At 40.1% G+C, this 18,700-nt stretch overlaps 1 protein-coding gene across 3 annotated transcripts in view; it reads left to right on the top strand.

Moving 5' to 3' along the window:
- LOC146479812 (uncharacterized) overlaps window positions 1-14,046 on the top strand; it is a 22,462-nt gene extending 8,416 nt beyond the window's left edge. The window contains exons 1-4 of one of the 3 annotated variants that reach the window (XM_085110716.1): window positions 6,937-7,009; window positions 8,384-8,512; window positions 11,288-11,641; window positions 13,520-14,046. In XM_085110716.1, the coding sequence (XP_084966842.1) occupies window positions 8,399-8,512; window positions 11,288-11,641; window positions 13,520-13,876 (825 nt within the window). In that variant the 5' untranslated portion in view covers window positions 6,937-7,009; window positions 8,384-8,398 and the 3' untranslated portion in view covers window positions 13,877-14,046. Of the gene's footprint in view, window positions 1-6,936; window positions 7,010-8,380; window positions 8,513-11,287; window positions 11,642-13,519 lie in introns of those variants that run through there. The other 2 variants (XM_085110714.1, XM_085110715.1) reach the window with 2 other exon arrangements.
- Window positions 14,047-18,700: the final 4,654 nt, after the last annotated feature.

Below are 18,700 nucleotides of genomic sequence, written 5' to 3' on the forward strand. Positions count from 1 at the left end.
TCGACTTAAACGTTGGCACAAACGTTACCGAGAAAAGAGGTAGTAGGTTGCGAACGCCATCGTGTCTCTTCGCCACGAATCCTCCCTTTTTACATGACAGGGCATGGCAGACGGTATACCGTCTCACCGCAAACACACTTGCTTGGTAAATCAGATAGGGGCATATTATACCTTAAACGCAGAGAGTCTCTGAATTCTTGTTTATTCAGTACTAAGCCTTGATCGAGAAGAGGCACTGCGGTAAGCCACGAGCTCGCACCCTTGTCTCTCGATTGGTTAACTGACCGCAGCAGATCTGAGGGTAGAGTGGATTCAGAACTTTCCATTTTTGATTTCACCGGCGCAGTTTTCAAAGCTTGATGTTGTCTTTTTAACTCCTCCGTGGACTTCTCGCCTGCCACCATGAACGTGCTCTTTGTGGTAATAGAATCTACGTGCGATGCTGTTATTGTCGTAGAAGCAGCAAACTGCTGTGGAGCTTCAAACCGTTAGTCTGTTATTATAGGCAGTGTAAACTTCTGGATGCCCAGAACCTAAGCAAACGATGGTTGGGCGGCAAACCTCGTGAAGACTAAACCGTAACAACTAATCACTAACCCCTAATCAAACCCCCTTAGCTTCCCAAGATGCTGATTTGCTTCCACAAGGAGATAAGACGTGTACCATTTATAAACGGCATTGAGACATGTTATCGGTCTCTGGATGTCACTCTGGGACGTTCCCAGTTTGGGTATCAAACCCGTTTTGCTCCCTGCAAACCACAGTGGAGCTCATGATCGTCTTGCCCAGCAGTAGCCTGGAAACTAGCAGCCACTCCGCTGTGGAGGGAGCGCGCTCTTTTCCACTTATAATTCGCAATGCGGTCTGGTCCAGGTGCGCTCCAGTTTCGCTTTTTGTTGACCTTCCTGCTTCGTTGGCATCAAGCTCAAACTGACCTGGAGGCATCTCGGGGACGGCTTCCTCCATCGCCCTCCAGATATCCTTAGTCCATTCCGTTCCTTTATTTGCAGATCCGTCACCCTCCTACAATCCTTTCCAAAATCCTTTGCAAATTTCCTCTTATTATTATTGTTATTATGTGCAGTTGATAAACGTATGGATGCAAAAATAGAACCAAATAGGGCGCGCAGCGTAACCTATGCGATCTGAAGGAACTATAAAAAGAAAACTGCTCAGTTAAAAAGATATATTGGCGATAAAAGATAAAAATCTAATAGACAATCTAAAGCTATCTGATACTAAAACTATATTGAGCTCCTATGCTATTCCCTCAGGGAAAGTCAATTGTAAATTGAAAAGCAGCTTCCATTTGGCATTATTTCCTGTGTCGAGGTACCTTTTCACCCAGTTTAGTTTCAGGGCTTGGATGAAGAGTCTTATATCAATCATTTTTAGTCCTCCATCTTCATATTCACTAATCATTATATCACGTTGATCTTGTCACCTTTACAATTCCAAAAAAACTTAAAGAAAGGGTATTGACTTCATCAACAGCATACTGGTTTGTTGGAAAAGGTCACAAAGTATACATGAGCTGAGAAACAATTAAGCTTTTTAACGCTGTAATTTTTCCAAGTAGACTTAATCTTCGAAGTTCCCAGCAGCTCAAGCTTGCCTTGTGTTTTGTCAATTTTTCATCATAGTTAGCTTTCATCGTTATTACTGGGTCGATTGAGAGCCATACACCTATGATGACTTCGTCACACTCAAAGTCGAGTAGATGATCAAAAAAATCTCAATAAAGGTTTGGATCATCAACATTAGGCGCGCATAATGTAGCTAAACTAATACATTCCTGTTGATTATGTTCATATGCAGGAGCTTTCAATTAAGTGTGGTAAACCCATGCCAAAACAAAAGTTATTACCCTGGCCAATCATGATCACAACAGTTGTACACAACGCAACTAACCAATCAGAAATCGAGGCAAATGCACTTAACCGGTGCCAAGCGCGGGAAAAAGGGAGCGAGCATTAAGTCACGATTGGTAGCAAGTTTTGTTAACCTATCCCAGATCGTAGTAATGGAAAACCAAAGCAAATGAAAATTACTTTTGACACCACTCGTGCTACATAATGAACTAACTTCCTTTATTTAAAAACGATAATGGTTTAAGTATACACGTGCTTGTGGGGTCGAGTTCTATCTGATTTTGTGGTGATAAAGATTAAGTGTTTACCAAAGCATGACCATTAAGTATGCGAGTTATTAAGTTTTGAAGAGAGTCCTTGCTGGAATGCGCCATGCGGATTATGGCCAGCAAGAGAACCCCTTGCAATCTTAAGTTAGGAGTGTACTGTTGATTGCAGGGAACCCAATACCCAATTGATACGTCTGGACGAAGAAAAGGAAACTCCTCGGAACCGCAGCCGCAGATGGGGCGTGCGGGTGGGTGCCTCGGAAGTTTAGACCGGGACTTGCGTGTGGGAGATAGTCGATCCCTCGTGTTTTTGCGTGGCAGTGTCCGTGTGGTTAACAGGGTTCAAACCCTTCTGATTTCAAGTTCTGTGCAGTGGTTGGGAGGGGAACAGGCCAGCCTTTTGGTTGGATTGTGCAGCCCAGACCTCAAACATCCAACTCTATCTCATATCAAATTGTTATTTTTCCTATCCTGATTAACACCTGATCTCGGTAAAATATTTACCCCCTGTGAGGACAAGATGTTAAAACTGATATAAATCAACGCAGACCAGTTTCTAACATTTCTGACATTTTCGTAAAGCCAGCAACTCTAAATTTTGAAAAAAGCTTCCTTTTCGAAAAAACGTTTCGACAACTCGAATTTTCAGCTAAAAAATCCGAACAGATCAAACTGTATGATCTGAGTATAAGGTTACTGACAGAGATAAGCCACAAAATGGTCTGAGAAGTGCCACAAAACGGTCTGAGATATGCCACAGGACTGTCTGAGATATGCCACAGGACGGTCTGAGATATGCCACAGGACGGTCTGAGATATGCCACAAAACGGTCTGAGATATGCCACAGGACTGTCTGAGATATGCCACAAAACGGTCTGAGATATGCCACAGGACTGTCTGAGATATGCCACAGGACGGTCTGAGATATGCCACAGGACGGTCTGGGATATGCCACGAAACGGTCTGAGGTGTGCCACAAAACGGTCTGAGATGTGCCACAAAACGGTCTGAGATATGCCACAAAACGGTCTGAGATGTGCCACAAAACGGTCTGAGATATGCCACAAAACGGTCTGAGATGTGTACAAAACGGTCCGAGGTATACCACAACACGTTCTGAGATATGCCACAAAACGGTCTGGGAACACAGGAGACTTCATATTAAATATTTATGTTAAATGATGTCGTTCGGTGCTCCAGTTAGAATATGAGCGATAACTTTTTCAATATGATATTATATATGGAGAAATTATCTCAACTTGTATTCCGTCTAATATAAATTTCTGGAGCCGGCAACCTCAAAAAAATTGTATAAACGGATTGTAAACATAATCTGTTTATGTCTCTATTTTGAAAATGGCCTCTGTACACATTTCTGCTTTCTATGTTTATCAACCAATCATATCTCAACTTTTCGTCAGTATCTTTTTAAATATTGTAACCGATTATTTCCAAATATTTTGTTAGCTTTTTGCAGCCCCTGAAGAAGGCTAGTTTTGTCTAACCGAAATATTGGGCAATAAAAATTACCCCTTTTTTGCTGTCCGACCAGCCTTTCATTTTGTTTTACGTTTTATTTCATGAATATTGCTGACTTTGCCACTGTTTGTACAAGTTGTCCTTGCATTATTCAAGAGGTACCTACTATCGCCTGGTGTTCAACCGCTGAACAAATTTCCTGAAGACTCTGAGCACGAGATTGGTATGGTGTGGTTCAGCAATTTGTTCCCAGAGCCCGTACGGGTCTTTGATTAGACTGTTCACAGTCCCTCTATTTTTCCGTGGGATTCTCGAGACTGGTAAGCTACGATGGAACTGGCGCCATCTTGCGCATTAGCACGATCTGGGGAGAGTGTCTAAACTACCGAGGGGTGCGGGAGTGGGGAGGCGGCGGGAAAACTATTTAGTCACTCCTCCTCCCCGAATGAACTAACTTTTACTCTGGCTCCCCTCGGTAGTTTGGACACTCTCCCCAGATCGCGCTCGCTTTTACAAAACAAGATGGCGCCTTCTTGCGCATTAGCGCGATCTGGGGAGAGTGTCTGAACTACCGAGGGGTGCGGGAGTGACGTACAATAAGTTGATAACTCCTAATCAGTGGGCGTATAGGAAGGCTCACTCCACTGAGTTACTTCTCATTCACCTCACAGAGAAATGGAGGAGGTTTGTTGATGACGGCCTCACAGTCGCTGTCGCTTTTGTAGACTTCAGGAAAGCTTTCGATAGCGTATTACACACGAACCTATTGGACAAATTACGCGGACAGTTCGGCATTGATGGTAATCTTAATGCTTGGCTGGATAGCTATCTTTCGAATCGAAAGCAGTTTACGACGATAAATGGAAAAGAATCTTCGAAAATGTACGTTAGGTGCGGAGTACCACAGGGCTCGGTGTTGGGTCCTACTTTGTTTACGCTTTTCACGAACGATTTACCTTTATCTATTAAATCTGGAGACACTTTTATGTACGCCGATGACACTACAGCTTTCAGTATAGGCTCCTCACAAGATGTCGCTTGCTATTTACTAAATTGTGCCCTGGAAGAATTTTACACTTGGTGTGTTAACAACCGCCTCACTCCACATCCTGGCAAGTGCGAGGTAATGTTACTCTCCAAAGGTCGGCCTATTGGTCCGCTGCCTGCCATTTATATTGGCAAGTCCATTATTGAATACAAGGCTACGGCCAGGCTTCTGGGTGTTACCTTGGATCAAAACCTGAGCTGGATACCTCATCTGAAAGAAGTCATTAAAAACTTTGCAAACAAATTGAGCCTCCTGAAGAAATCCAAGTTTCTACCCAGTCATTTGTGCGATTCTTTTTACGTGAAGGTTATCCAGCCATCCATTACGTACGCGATGCCCGGCTGGGGCGGGGTTAATCAGGCAGAGTTTTTAAAAGCACTGGAAAGACAACATTGCCGTGCCGCAAGGATCATTTTTGGCTTTCCACCGGACATGCCAACAGTTGATGTTTTAGCTACCGTTAAGTGGAACACTTTAACATACATGTATAAAAGTTCTTTAACCCTTTTCAAGGGTTATCATGGCATGCTCCCTAGCACTTAAGCTGAACAGTTGATTGTCCACGGCGACAGACCTTCTTCGCGACTGAAGCATGGGCTGAAAGCACCGAGTTTTACCTCCAAATACGTTCAAAACTCCATTTCCTATAGAGGGGCTGTCCTCTGGAACGCTATAGGGCGATCTGATAGATCGATACTTGAGTGCACAGACCTGAAATCCTTTTTGAAAAAAGGTTGTTAATTGTCACACTTTTAAGAATTTTAATTTCAATGTTTTAGCCCCAAAAATAATCAACAAAAGATCGGAGGATTTTATGTATTTTTAACTATTGACTTCATTCGTTTTTATCAAAATTTTTATTTTGTAAGAATTATTTTTATCGAATAATTGCAGTTTTGTTAGTACACGACCCCACAAGTTTGTTAGCTTTGATTTTTTTATCGTGTATAGATAAAGGTTGTATGTATGTATGGCGGCAACGCCATCGAAAAGTACCCGTCTCGAGAATCCCACGGAAAAATAGGGGGGATTGTGAACAGTCTAGTCTTAGATCAGGTCCTGACCAAAAACAACGCTTTCTTAGGGAAAGAGATTTGCATGAGAGAGGAGAGGGAAGAGTAAACATTTTGCACACCACCCTGATTTCGCCGTATAAATATTCAAGCCCTAGCTACACAGGCTGGAGCTCTGTTTTCAAAATCGATATATTATCACCTATAAATCCCATTACGAATCACTGGTAATTTACATGGGTGATTTAAAACCGCCATAAGTTTTAGGCCTGATTTCAGATCGTCTCATTGTGAACTACAAGTGGTACGATGAGAAAGCGCATTTGAGTTCATCATAAAGCGCTCGTTAGAGACTCACGAAGATGCTAACATCGCAGTCACCTCTGCTCTACTATTGATCGGAATTGCTGATTTTTTTATTTGCCTATTTGATTTAGCGTTAAAAATATAATTTTAACATATCAAGATTGTAGACCAGAGTGGAGCCCGGAGCCCTAAAGCAGATGATGTGGAGCCCTAGAGCGCTGAAATTTTCGCCTTAGAGCCCTCGAGCCCTGCATTTTTAAGGCCGGAGCCCTGGAGCCCTAAACCGCTGTGGGACCCTGACAATTGTAAAAACTATACTTAAAACCTACACCTAACTAAAGCTGCTTTCCACCAATGCCGTGCCTCAACGTACTTCTTTAATTAAGCGCTTAATAACCCAAGGGACTCTGCTTGTCTTGTGTCACAAGGAAGACTGTTTCAAAGGGTGGCGCTGATGACTGATGACGTGTTACGGTTGCTCGCTCCTTGGCGACGTGACGCATTCAAGTCAAAACGGACAACAAAACCTGGAGAACATGTCAAAAATATTACCTCATCAGTTAGAACCCGAGTTCTCTTCTGGCGAGGAGGACAACGAAGAAGTCTTCAGTGAATCAGAAGAGGAAGAAAATGATTCTTCGGCTCATTCAAAATTTCAGGGACTTAGTTGTGATTTTTTGTATGCTTGTTACACTGCGTGAGTGGTTTGACGGAAGTTGGGAAGCTAGTGCATTCGTCTGCACGACAAATCCCACCGACAATTAGTAAAAAATGAACAAGACATCATTGTTCTGTATGTCTGTGAACTTGCCCAACAATAAACACTGGTTTTAATGTTTCAGAGATATGGATAAGTAGATTTGTTTATTTAGAGAACGATGCAATATTTGCTTTTCGTGGGAACAGCTACTTCCGATTGGCTATCGAAGGATGATAAAGCTTCTCGTCCTTAAAAAAATTAATTTTAATTGTTCCAGGTTAGATCTTCAGCAAGTTAACCGGGAAATCTGGCACATCGTTAAGTAAGATATTTTAAAGTATGACTTATTTTAAATCAAGAGATGTAAATATCTGTTTGTTATTGTAGCAAAGTCGCTCGTGCATGAGGGAACCAGTGAGATTTAATTTTATCTTGTGGTAATTTTAGTGTTTGTTGTACCCGTGTAGACAATATTTAACATCGATATATTTTTTAAAGCCTTTTTTGTAGAAACTTTTGCTGAGGAGTTAGTTTATTCTATTAGCCTTGTACGTAGAGTGTAAATTCAATGGCGCTGAATTGTAATTTTGTCAAATTTTTATCGGCGTTCGGGCAAAAGTTCTGCTAGATCCTGAAGATTTATAACCGTACACCTAAACATCAATGGCTGGACTGTCTTTTGTCAAAGTATTAGAGGATATGAGTCACTACCTGTCATCTTTTTTTCTCGCTGAATTTGATTATTTTAGACTGCTTATACTTAAAGTTACGTGGTAACTGCGAGGATCTTTCTTATGTTTGATAGAGAAAAGTGTGTCTACTTCATCCGTGCTCAGTTCGCTCTGAAACGAGCAGAAATTAAAATAATTGCTATATTTTGACTGTGGCAGGATCAATCTGTTAAATTGCAGTGGAGAAAGTTTTGCAGCCATTTAAGAGCTATACTAGTGAGTGTAAATATCAAAAATCCCACGACAGACGGGAAATTTCAGATTTCATTTTATTTTACTTAAATGTCTTCTTTGGTGAACTATTAAGTTCCACCGCTCTTTAGTTTTTCTAAAAAATTAGAAAAGTTGAATTTACGGCTTCACGCCTATTCAGCCACCCGGAAAAATGGGAAAATCGTGCATTTTTAGCAGGCTCGCACACAGCAACAAGATCCACTCCCGTTTTTCTATCTCGGCTGCAAGTAAATCTTTCTATTATCTCTCGTTAAGTGTAAAAATGAAGTCGCAAGTGATATTTTTAATGTACTAATTCACTAGTTGATGATAGCGACCTTCGAGGGTTAGATTTCGAATTGAAATTAAGGCCGATTTCAGAGGGCTATATCTGTCCTAGCATATGTTTTCTGGAGCAAAAATACAGGTGAAGTCTAACCTTAATCCTTCCTTTTCAATTCACTCCTTCAAAGTGCCTTTTTTGGCCCGCTTAAAGCGAGCCAAAACTTTAAACTTACTTAGGCCTTCAACTCGACAAAGTGTGAGCGAAATCGATTTTTTGACCGTGGCCGCAATTTTTAATTTTCTTATATCTTTACTGACATTCACTCTTAAGTCTGAAAATTTAAAGAGAAAATTGCCCAACATATAACAAACTGATTGGGGTACCGACAAAGGCGATTTTAAAGATTTACCGACTTGCTGCTCACAGTCTTCATCAATGTGATCTTTGTTTGCTTTGTCCGTAGCAGATCAGCGAGACCAAAATGGCGAGTATTCCGTGTAAAGTGTCTCCAGGCTTGTTGTCTTTACTTGTGATATCAGTCCTGGTTTATTTTGCCGCAGCGGACAACAAAACTAATCAACCATCTACCAACATGGTAAGCAAGTAATTTTTTACATCGGTAAAACTGGAGTAAAATTTCCGTGGAAAGTAAATGAAACAAGAAACATATGTGTGTGAAGTTAGGCTTCTTTTCTGGCATATCCAGTTGTAAACGCCATATAGTCGACATCATGAAATCTCAGTTGTCGTTTTTCGATTGTTTTACAGCTCTAGCTTAGTACAAGCAAGTATATTGTAAGCATTGTATATGCCTGGTCTAAATTTTACCCTCTGTCCGTTTTTTAAGCCCGACCTCTAGTCTGCCTTTTACACTGGACAATTAAGTAATAAATTTTAGAAACTAATAAGGTTCTGACAGTGAAATCCGAATTTTCAACCTATTTGACTGCATTCGTGTCCATCTATCTGGCCAACAGGGTTTATAAAAAGATAGTTCAAGTAGCTCCCTGACATCGTTAAATTTTATACCCGCCAACTTTTTCATGATTATATTGTAGACGGAAAGCCTTCCAATTTCGCCCAAAACCTAGTACCTGAGCAACATAATTACGCCACTCGAATTGCTTCCCTACAGCATCTGAATCCCAGTCCTTTTAGAATAAATATTAGAACATTTTTCCCAGCAATTATTGGATGCTATTACTGGAATGATATTCCTATATCTATTGTCAAAAACCAACAAAACGACCATTTAAACGAGCTCTCTTCCAGTATTATTTTGCTCAGTATTAATCACCGCCACACGACCTTGTAAAACGTTTTCTGTCTTTCTTCTCCTCTATTTATAATTAGTTTTCCTTTTTCTTTTTTTCTTTTATATCTTAACCAATATTGTATCGTAATTTTAAATTAGTTAACTATATTATGCCTTTCTCCACTTCTTTCTTACGCATTGCAATCTTATCTAACACGATTACTGGTGGAGTTAATGAAAAATACAACACAAGTAAAATGCAAGTAGTACTGATTCATGAAATCAGATACTAAAATTTCATGTTTGTTCTATGGGTAAACGCTTTTCAACCCAGCTTTTGACACAGATGTTGTTTTGAATAATTGCACTCTTCTGCTTATAGTATTATTTGGGAGAGTTGGTTAGGGAAGTAGTAATTTTTCTTTTATGGACATTTTGGATAATGTTTTAGTACTTTTTTGTCACTTAGGATGGCGGAGGTTAAGAGGGGGAACAATAGCAAAGTCGGCATGGATATCTTGTGTTGGCTTAATCTCCTCCCTCCTTGCAAAAGGTTTTTTTTTTTTTTTGAAAAAAAGGGAATTCTGATTGAAATTGGTGTTTAGTGGGAATTTATTTTTGTCCGTTGATCACCAGTTGACCCATTGATCATCAGCCGTTTCCAGAGGTTTTTTTAAAATTCGGCCAAATTGGCAAAGTGGTTATTTCCAATCCCATGTGCAGTAAAACTACACAACCTACAGGGAAAAAAACAACACCCCTTTGGTCAAGAATAGTTCAAATTACTGATTATGGAATAAAATACACTAGTAGCCAAATAAAAATTTTCCAAAGCACAAACTTGGAAGAAAAAATTTCGATGAATTTTGATCCTCGCATCATATGGGCGATATTTTGATCCGTCCTGAGGGCATGTGTTTATTTACGCAAGATTGCGCAGTTGTCACGTTTTGTCAATGAAAATAGAAAGAAAAACAGACAAATGCTTTCCTAAATGAAAAATTTATTCAGAAAAGTCTTTGTTTACGCCTAAGAAAGAAACGCGTATAATTCTAAATGCGAGACGAGAGACGCGCAAGCGATTTGAAGGAACTACAAGTCCATTCCAAAGCGAATTTATCGGCCCTTGCGGGGCACGTTTTCCAAAAATTTCGCCAAAACTGTTCAAAGTACAAAGAATCGGTCAATTAGAATATAACACAAGTCGCAAGGCTGATACTACGTGAAAAAGTTGACTTTGCGAGACAACAACCCGACAGAAACTGACAAAACAGGGCTGCAACCGTGGACAGCTATTTCGTTCTTATTGGAACTCGTCAGCACGATGTAGCAGTTCTATATGAAACCAACAAGAAAGCCAGCTCAAATAAAATGCAACAAAACCCATGTCCCATCAAGTTCCGCACTTTGAACCTGCCCGTCCCCCGAATCACGCGTTGCCACATCACGTGCCTCAGGGAGAAAGCAGGCAAAGCATCGAATTCCTGTCTCGCAAAGTCAAAATGTAAATGGATAAAACCATCTTAACATTGAAACGCATGGACAAAACCATGCTTCAAAGGCACAGCATATCGGAACTGTTACGAAGGATCTACAAGAGACCTAATCAGCCAAAAATAAACTGTAACACAAACTGCAGGGCTGATACTACGTGAAAAGTTGACTTTGCGAGACAACAACCTGACAGAAACTGACAAAACAGGGCTGCAACCGTGGACAGCTGTTTCGTTCTTATTGGAACTCGTCATATAGAACTGCTACACCGTGCTGACGAGTTCCAATAAGAACGAAACAGCTGCCCACGGTTGCAGCCCTGTTTTGTCAGTTTCTGTCAGATTGTCGAAACTGTTGAGTATTCCTTAGTAGTTCTTCTTTCGATTTACCATTTCGAAAAGGTGTGTTATCCTTCGGAAAACGCGAAAATCGGTGACTAAAAATTTAGCCGTCCGGCCCACACGGTGACAAAAATTTGATTTTTTCTTTTGATAATGGAGTCAAGATGACTCCGAAACGTCGAGCCTTAAATCTTTCTGTAATTTTTGCATGTCTTTGCTTCAGCAAATCCCTTTTAATTAAAAATTAAAATTAACATGTTGATTTCTTTTTCCAAACTAGCAACCTCCTCTCTTCTGTAATGGTGGCATTCCCGGTATGCATGGCAAGCCTGGTTCTCCTGGATTACCAGGCCGTGACGGACGAGATGGCCGTGAGGGAGCTAAAGGGGATCAGGGAATACCGGGGAAGACTGGACCCCAGGGACCTCCTGGTGTCAAGGGCCCGGCTGGTGTAAATGGAAAGGATGGTGCTAAGGGAGAGCTTGGAATCCAGGGTCCTCCCGGTCAAAAAGGGCAGCGCGGAGAGACTGGAGCGCGGGGACTTCCTGGGACTCCAGGTGTGATGCCTTTTAAGAACTGGAAGGAGTGCGCCTGGAAAAACTTGAATGAGGACAAAGATCATGGTCTGATCAAGGTGAGGACTGACATAAGATCATATCTCTTGCTTTAAATTACCAAATCATCACGAAATTATGTAACATACCTGTTACCATCACAGTAAACATTAAGCTGTCCAAGGAAAAAAATAATCTAAAATCTGCATTATTCTTGGAATTGCAACTTAAAAAAAAAAAAAAACGAAGAAAGAGTTATCATTCACGAACGAAAACAGAGGAGCGTGGAAATTAAATCCCGATGATGCAACTGTGCATCTAGGAGGTTTTGTCCTTGCTGTTGCAATGCAACTATAGAGTTAAAGAACTCGACTTGAAGAATGTACCGACTTTTTACGTAAGACTGTTAGAATTTTGGGAAGAGGTCATACACTTAGCGGGAAAGAGTGATCTTAGTCCAAACGAAACAATCATCTGGAACAACAAACACATAAAAATTAACAATACATCTGTGTTTTTCCCAACGTGGTTTCGTAAAGGAATCCACAAAATAAGAGACCTAATGAGTGACAATGGTAAATTTCTCCCCTTTGAAGTTTTCTGTAGTAGGTTCGACGTTAAAGCCTGCTTTACAACATATTACGCTTTATGCAATTCAATCCGTCAAAATTGGAACAACATCTCCAAAGAATCCCGAGCCCTTGTTGATTTAATTGCTAATTCGCGCACGAACAACTTGAATCTTACCACCGCAAACCTGCTACATGCTATCGCTGACAGTAAATTTGTGCCACCTTCATCAGAGCAACAAATTCTTAATTCAGGTGTCTCCAAAGGAAATCTATCAAAGATATATCTTCTACCTTGGAGAATAACCGAGGAAATTAAATTGCGTATGTTTCAGTTTAAAATTATTCATAATAAGGTGTTTACAAAGGACATGCTTTTCAAAGCAAGTATTGTACAAGACGATAAATGTTTTTTTTTTTTCTTGTAAAGAAAATCCTGAGACACTTCTTCATCTGCTCTTTCACTGTCCAATTACAGTAGCTTTTTGGAATAATTTTCGGGAATGGTGGCTTCGAAACACCCAGATTGAATTCAACCTTACTCCCGCTAATGTTCTATACGGTGTGATAGACAATTCAAAGTTCTGTTCGTTGCTCAATTCTGCCCTTCTAGTTGCCAAATTTTATATATATCGTTGCAGTTTAGACGAGGCAGCCCTTTTCTTCCCCGTTTTTTGAAACAGAATTACGTGAAAAAGCTCGCATCGAATATGATATTGCCAAGGAAAAAGGTTATCTAAAACACTTTAATATTAAATGGGAACCATTAATTCGCAACAAATTCATCGACGTGGTTATTTGAGGGACCCCTTGAATCACTTTCCACTACTTTTCTTGTTGTTGTTCTATTTTTATCGTTTTTCTTTCGATCGTTTCTTTTCGCTTACTTGTTCATGCTGCAATATTGTAAATAATTAACAATAAAAACAAAAACTAGAGGAGTGTGTGGATGGGTTGTTATCTAGATACCTTTTTAGTAGTGCAATCTAAGTGGCTTTTGTACTGTAATGTAAATAATGCCAGTTATAATATTGTATAAAAAAACGTTGGTAGTGAAGATACAGTTGAAGATACATGTTGGTACCGTAGTATAGTATAGTATGCTTATATTGTAAGTACAGTTAGTACTGTAATTATCGCTATTAGTGTAAATTAGTGTTAGTAGTGTTTAGTATTGTATTAGTAGTGTTACATTATGCTAATAAAAATTTAAAAAAAAATTAAAAAAAAAGAGTTATCATTGTGCAGATTTTCTGTTTCCTCATCCTCAATATCCTTTCTTGGTTTCAATATACAAGTTATCCCTTTGTTCGTTTGTTGTGGTGTTTTTCCTTTGTCCTTCTTCTTTACTGATCTATTCGTCTTCATATCCATTTCTATGTAACACAGGATTGTGTGTTCACCAAGAACTTCTCGGACACATCCCTCCATGTTGCCTGGACTGGCGCTCTTAGAGTCTATGGCTGCAAGGGTTGTTGCAAACGGTGGTACTTCACATTCAACGGTGCTGAATGTTCAGCTTCTCTTCCCATTGACGGTGTTGTGTATTTGGGCTCTGTAAGCACAGCGCAAAATCCTCACCGCGTCCGCCATATTGAAGGGCACTGCAACAACATCCACAAAGGAAAGGTGCGCGTGGGATTCTGGGTTGGTAATTGTCAAAACTATGGAAATGCTGACGCCTACACGGGTTGGAATTCAGTGTCCCGGATCTTTGTGGAAGAAGTTCCCAAAGCTCAGGCTTAGGTCCAGAGAAAAGACCTACAGTCCTGCAAAAGCGTTTTAAGGGATAGTAATAGTAAAGTTGCTTAGTTTTAAAAATCTGGCTAATTAACTGAGATTTAAAGTGGTGTGCTTTGTAACTGTAACGCAATCATCATGTTATTGTAGAATAAAAGGCAGGAACCCACAAAGAATGTATGCGTCAGTGTTTTTTGTCTTTCCTCTTTCTGTTTCCGAAAAACGCGGTGAAATTTTTCACCGCATTTGATAATGATGACATGAGGTCGTCGAAACGTCATGTAACATTTTATTTTTCGTTAACTTTCTTTTTAGATTTTTTCTCAAACTCGATCTTGCTGTTCTTTAATCCTTCTTCTTTCTTTTTTATTGCTCTCCTACGTTCTTAAAATCAACCCTCAATTGTTTCAAAACTCACTATCTTGCAATGAATGCACAGGAGAGGTAAAAAAAAAAAATAATAATCGAGAGAGAAAAGTTAATCGTGTTTAAAATGGAAATGGGGTGCAGTCATAACAGACAAGGAGAGAAAGAGAGAAAATAATCAAAGTATCAACTTTTTAACAGACCCTACACTAAAATGGTTTTATTGAATGAATGGTACTAACAACTGATCAACCTTTTACCTTCGTCCTTTCAACCATCTTGTCAGTATTCCCTCTGTAATATAAATTCTATCGACGATGGAGTTAAAAAAATGTTTAAGCGGCTTGTGTTGTTGCGGGGCTCAAGTATTTTATTTAATGTCCTTCCCTCAGTGTCTGTGTGTAAATCATCAGTCCCTCTTTTCCTCTCTTTTGAAATTTCAGAGCTTTCACAAATTTATCAATATGTACGGCTTTCGGCGACATGGTGCACTGAATACTAGTCATCGATAAACAACAGATATTCTGCGATATACCTAATTTCATGTGTCGGGAAGATGGTGGCCGGTCTTGCTGGCGTGCTCTGAAACGGCGAGGGGCAAAAAAGACAAGGATAAACGTTTAAAGCATGCACAGATGATAAATGTTTCTTCTCCTTATGAAAATGGGACAGCCATACCCTCGGAATTTTTCGCTGTATCTGTGTCCTTGTGGGGAACAACCCACCCTTTGGGTCAGATGTTCAGCCTAGAGTTCAAGCATCAAACTTTATCTTATTTCAAAATGTTATTTTCACATCCTGTTTAACACCTGACAGGACGCTTCTCCGGTCATACAAGCACTTGACAATACCGCGTTTTACTGATCGAGGGTGAATCAGACGCTAAGAATTGATCATTGTGTGTGTCTGTTTTCCGTGGACACTGCTGGTGAGGCGGCCATCTGCTTTACTCGAGACTGACATGTGTAGGAAGGCGGTCTTGCTGTAAGTGTCAGTCTCCAAGTTGAAACAGATTCACGGCTGCTCGCTGTTAAGATGTTGCAGAAAGTTATTAAAACTGCCGTGGTCCAGGTTGGTGAAAGTGTGATCCACGTGGTCCTTCCATATCTTGAGCTTCTAAGGTATGGTTGCTAGTGCCTAGGCCTGTTCTTCAAACATCTCCATTTAGAGGTTAGCAACAAAAGAAACTGGGCTACTCTTGGTTGGTTGTTTGTGTGGAGGTCTATTCTTGCTGTAGACGGCCAAAAACAAGTGGACGTTCCGCTTTAAGGTGAGCAGCTTCTCCGATAACTTCCGAGTCATATGGTCTGTACGATCTTTGTTCAGGAGCTGGTGCAGTCCATTCTCAATCAGTGCTGACATCTTAGAATGGTGCGCTTCAGTGTTCCGAACTATACTGGCGCGACCTCAGTTTGTCAGCGATGAGGACCATGATGTATTTGAGGTTCTCTAAAATCTCCTTCGAAATGGCTTGAGTGGTTCAGCCTTTTGAAGGAGGTTGTTGAAACTTCTCACTGTGTCTGCTCACTTATATAGCAGTAACTTTTAATGTTTTTAGTTCTTATTAGTGTTGCTTTAGTGTTTTTGACTACTTTTCGTTCAATTTTGGCGCTTTGCTGAGATTTTGGGGAAATCGAGAAATCCAAGATGGCGGATCAGAGATGGCCACCATTTTGCAATCATCGCGCAATTTCCACGTACCATGACGTCATCACTTATCATTGTGGACCTCGAAAGAAACATCTTGGGCGTACTATTCACCCCTTCACATCAGCATACTTCAATCAATAAATCTGAATAAACTAATTTTTAAATTTCATTCAAATATGTTTTTTACAACAATGCACTTCGAGAATTTCCTTCTTAGCTATAGTACTCAATCAGGTTAAGGTCAGTAACCTATTAAGGTGGCCGAACACAGTTTGCGCGCCCTTTACAGATTCTGTTAGTGATGCGATTAAGCGCGCGCTAGGGTTGTGGTAAGCAAATACTATCGATCCCTCGATTTTATACCAAATGGATCACAGAGGTAAGTTTTGCTCTCAAAATAACTCAGTTTCTCGTTTGTGAATCCTTCTTCATTTATCGCCGAAAAAAGAAAGTGAGTTCGGAATGAGCTAGGCCTTTTTGTACGCTTTTCATCTTTGCTGAGAAAACCAACCTAAAAGCCACGCATGCGCATCTAAGCAAAAAATTGTGACTGGTTGTTTTAATGGAAATGAACTGTTTTCTAAGGAACCGCTCGTTAGAATTTCGTGAAATTTGACAAAACAGTAGTTTTCTAAAAGCGTAACTCGCCTACAAACCATAAACAAAATCTAGCATAGGGTTACTTCAAAAAACATTAAAGTGCAAAACCAACATTTACAGGAGATCTCTCTGTTAAAGTAACATGAAAGCAGCATCACTGTCAGTATTTTGTGAGTTTTTTTGGATACAAAAAATGGAAAAAATCTAACGAGTGCAAAACCATTATTTGTGGACGGTTAATAGCTTGCTGCGTTGCCATGGCAACGGCACCTTGCTCAGCAAGAAGCATCAAAATTTATTTCTCCTTAGTTAGTCTTGCACCATGCTAATTTTGGGTTCTCAGAAGTGCGTAGTTTTCAAATAATGTTTACTAACACCTGTATACCAGAAAACTGTGTTCGGCCACCTTAAAGGGAATGCATCCTCAAGGAAGGAGATTGGAACAAGGAAGGTCCTCGTGCAATCTCGTACCCAGAATTGTTACTGAACAAACAGCCTGGATAGAAGACGCACTGGCAAAAAAATCCTGTTCCCAGGGCCCGGGCGGAATTTTAGGCCAAGTGCTGACCAAAAGCAACGCAGTCTCTGGGAATGAGATTGGTACGAGAGAGGAGAGGGAGGAATGAACCTCTTGCGCACGACCTGATCTCGCCCTATAAATATTCAAGCCGCATTCTCGGTGAGCTGCACAGACTGGAGCTCTGTTTCCAAAATCGATATATAATCACCTTAAAATTCCTTAACGAATCACTGGTAATTTACATGGGTGATTTAAAATCGCCAGCAATTCTAGGCCTAATTTCAGATCGTCTCACTGTGAGCTACTGGTGGGGCGAATATATATTTCTTTTTTGTAGGGGGGGGGGGGGGGATGAAGAGCGCAAGCGATGCCATCATAAAGGATGCGTTAGAGACTTAAAAAGATACTTTGATATGTTTATACTCATATCGCAGTAAGCTCTGTTCTACTTAACTGCAGCAAAGTAGCAATCGAGTGTATGATATGTCGCATTAAAATCGCCATAAGTTTTCAGTCACTTGAAAACGACGCCATTAACAATCGTTGCGGCTGAAATCGTTCCTACTATCGTTTGTCAATATCAGGCTCTTCGGCCAGCGGTTGGTCGCCAACCGCTGGCCAGAGAGCCAGGGTAGGAGATTGATCGTTTGTGTAAACGAGTTAAGCGACATACGTCATCATAACACAAGATATGAGACATGAATTTACAACCCGATATATAAATGAATAATTACTACCAAAAAATCATCAGTAATTATTCAAAACAAATGGCTCTGTTTTAACTATTTTCGAGACCCCAAACTTATTTTTCACGCATTGCCTGGAAATATACAGACGTTTAAGTACGTTAACTGAAGACTGTTCCTAGTGAAATTAAGGGAGCTATATATTGCTTCCATAGCGCGGAAGAACCTTCATAGTTTTCGGGGGTCATCAAGTCAACAGCCTCGTAATTTGAGCAAAAGGAACTTTAGGGACATGAGGAGAGTGGAAGAAGCAACTATACAGAGCAGTAAGTCTTGTAAATCTTGTTCGCGACATGAGACAAGAAGAAGGAAGTGGGATAAATCATGTTGGAAAGTATTTAATTTCAACAAATCCTTGGCATCGAGAATTCAATTTGACGAAGGTATGGAGCAGAGTCAAATTTATGGTAAGTTTCTACAGGTTAGTATCTTATCTGAGAGTATAATTTATTTACTAATGATGTGGCTCAGAATATCGCATAAAAACAAAACAAAAGTGCGGCTCGAGCTAAGTCTATCCCACCACTGTAAAGCGTATAATGATTATTATACTCAGTAAAAATAATTCAGTAAATTTGGTACAATTCCGGAAGTATAGTTCTTGTTCCTGTATTTCTAATTTTCCAATTTATTTAGCGTGAGTAACTTCCTATTAATAAGGAACAGAAAATCGTAACTACTGTTAAACCTGCTAAGTAAAAATTATATCGACTTATCGATTCGCTTCAGTGTTTGATACCAGTGCTGTATCAATTAAACCTTTTCTGTCGATCGATTCTCTTGTTAACTAGATTTGAGTTACATTTGCTTCAGATGAATAACGTTTTTAGTGATTTGACGAATTATCAACAGATTTGGGAAAGTAGGTATACGTCTTAAAATTATCGGTTTAGTTTTTTCAAGAAAGGCGCTTCCTGCCAATGCAAAGAAGCTCTGAACGACGATAAA

This window comes from Pavona decussata, unplaced genomic scaffold (genome assembly GCF_977016875.1).
Source record: "Pavona decussata unplaced genomic scaffold, jaPavDecu1.1 SCAFFOLD_58, whole genome shotgun sequence".
NCBI classification, from domain to species: domain Eukaryota; kingdom Metazoa; phylum Cnidaria; class Anthozoa; order Scleractinia; family Agariciidae; genus Pavona; species Pavona decussata.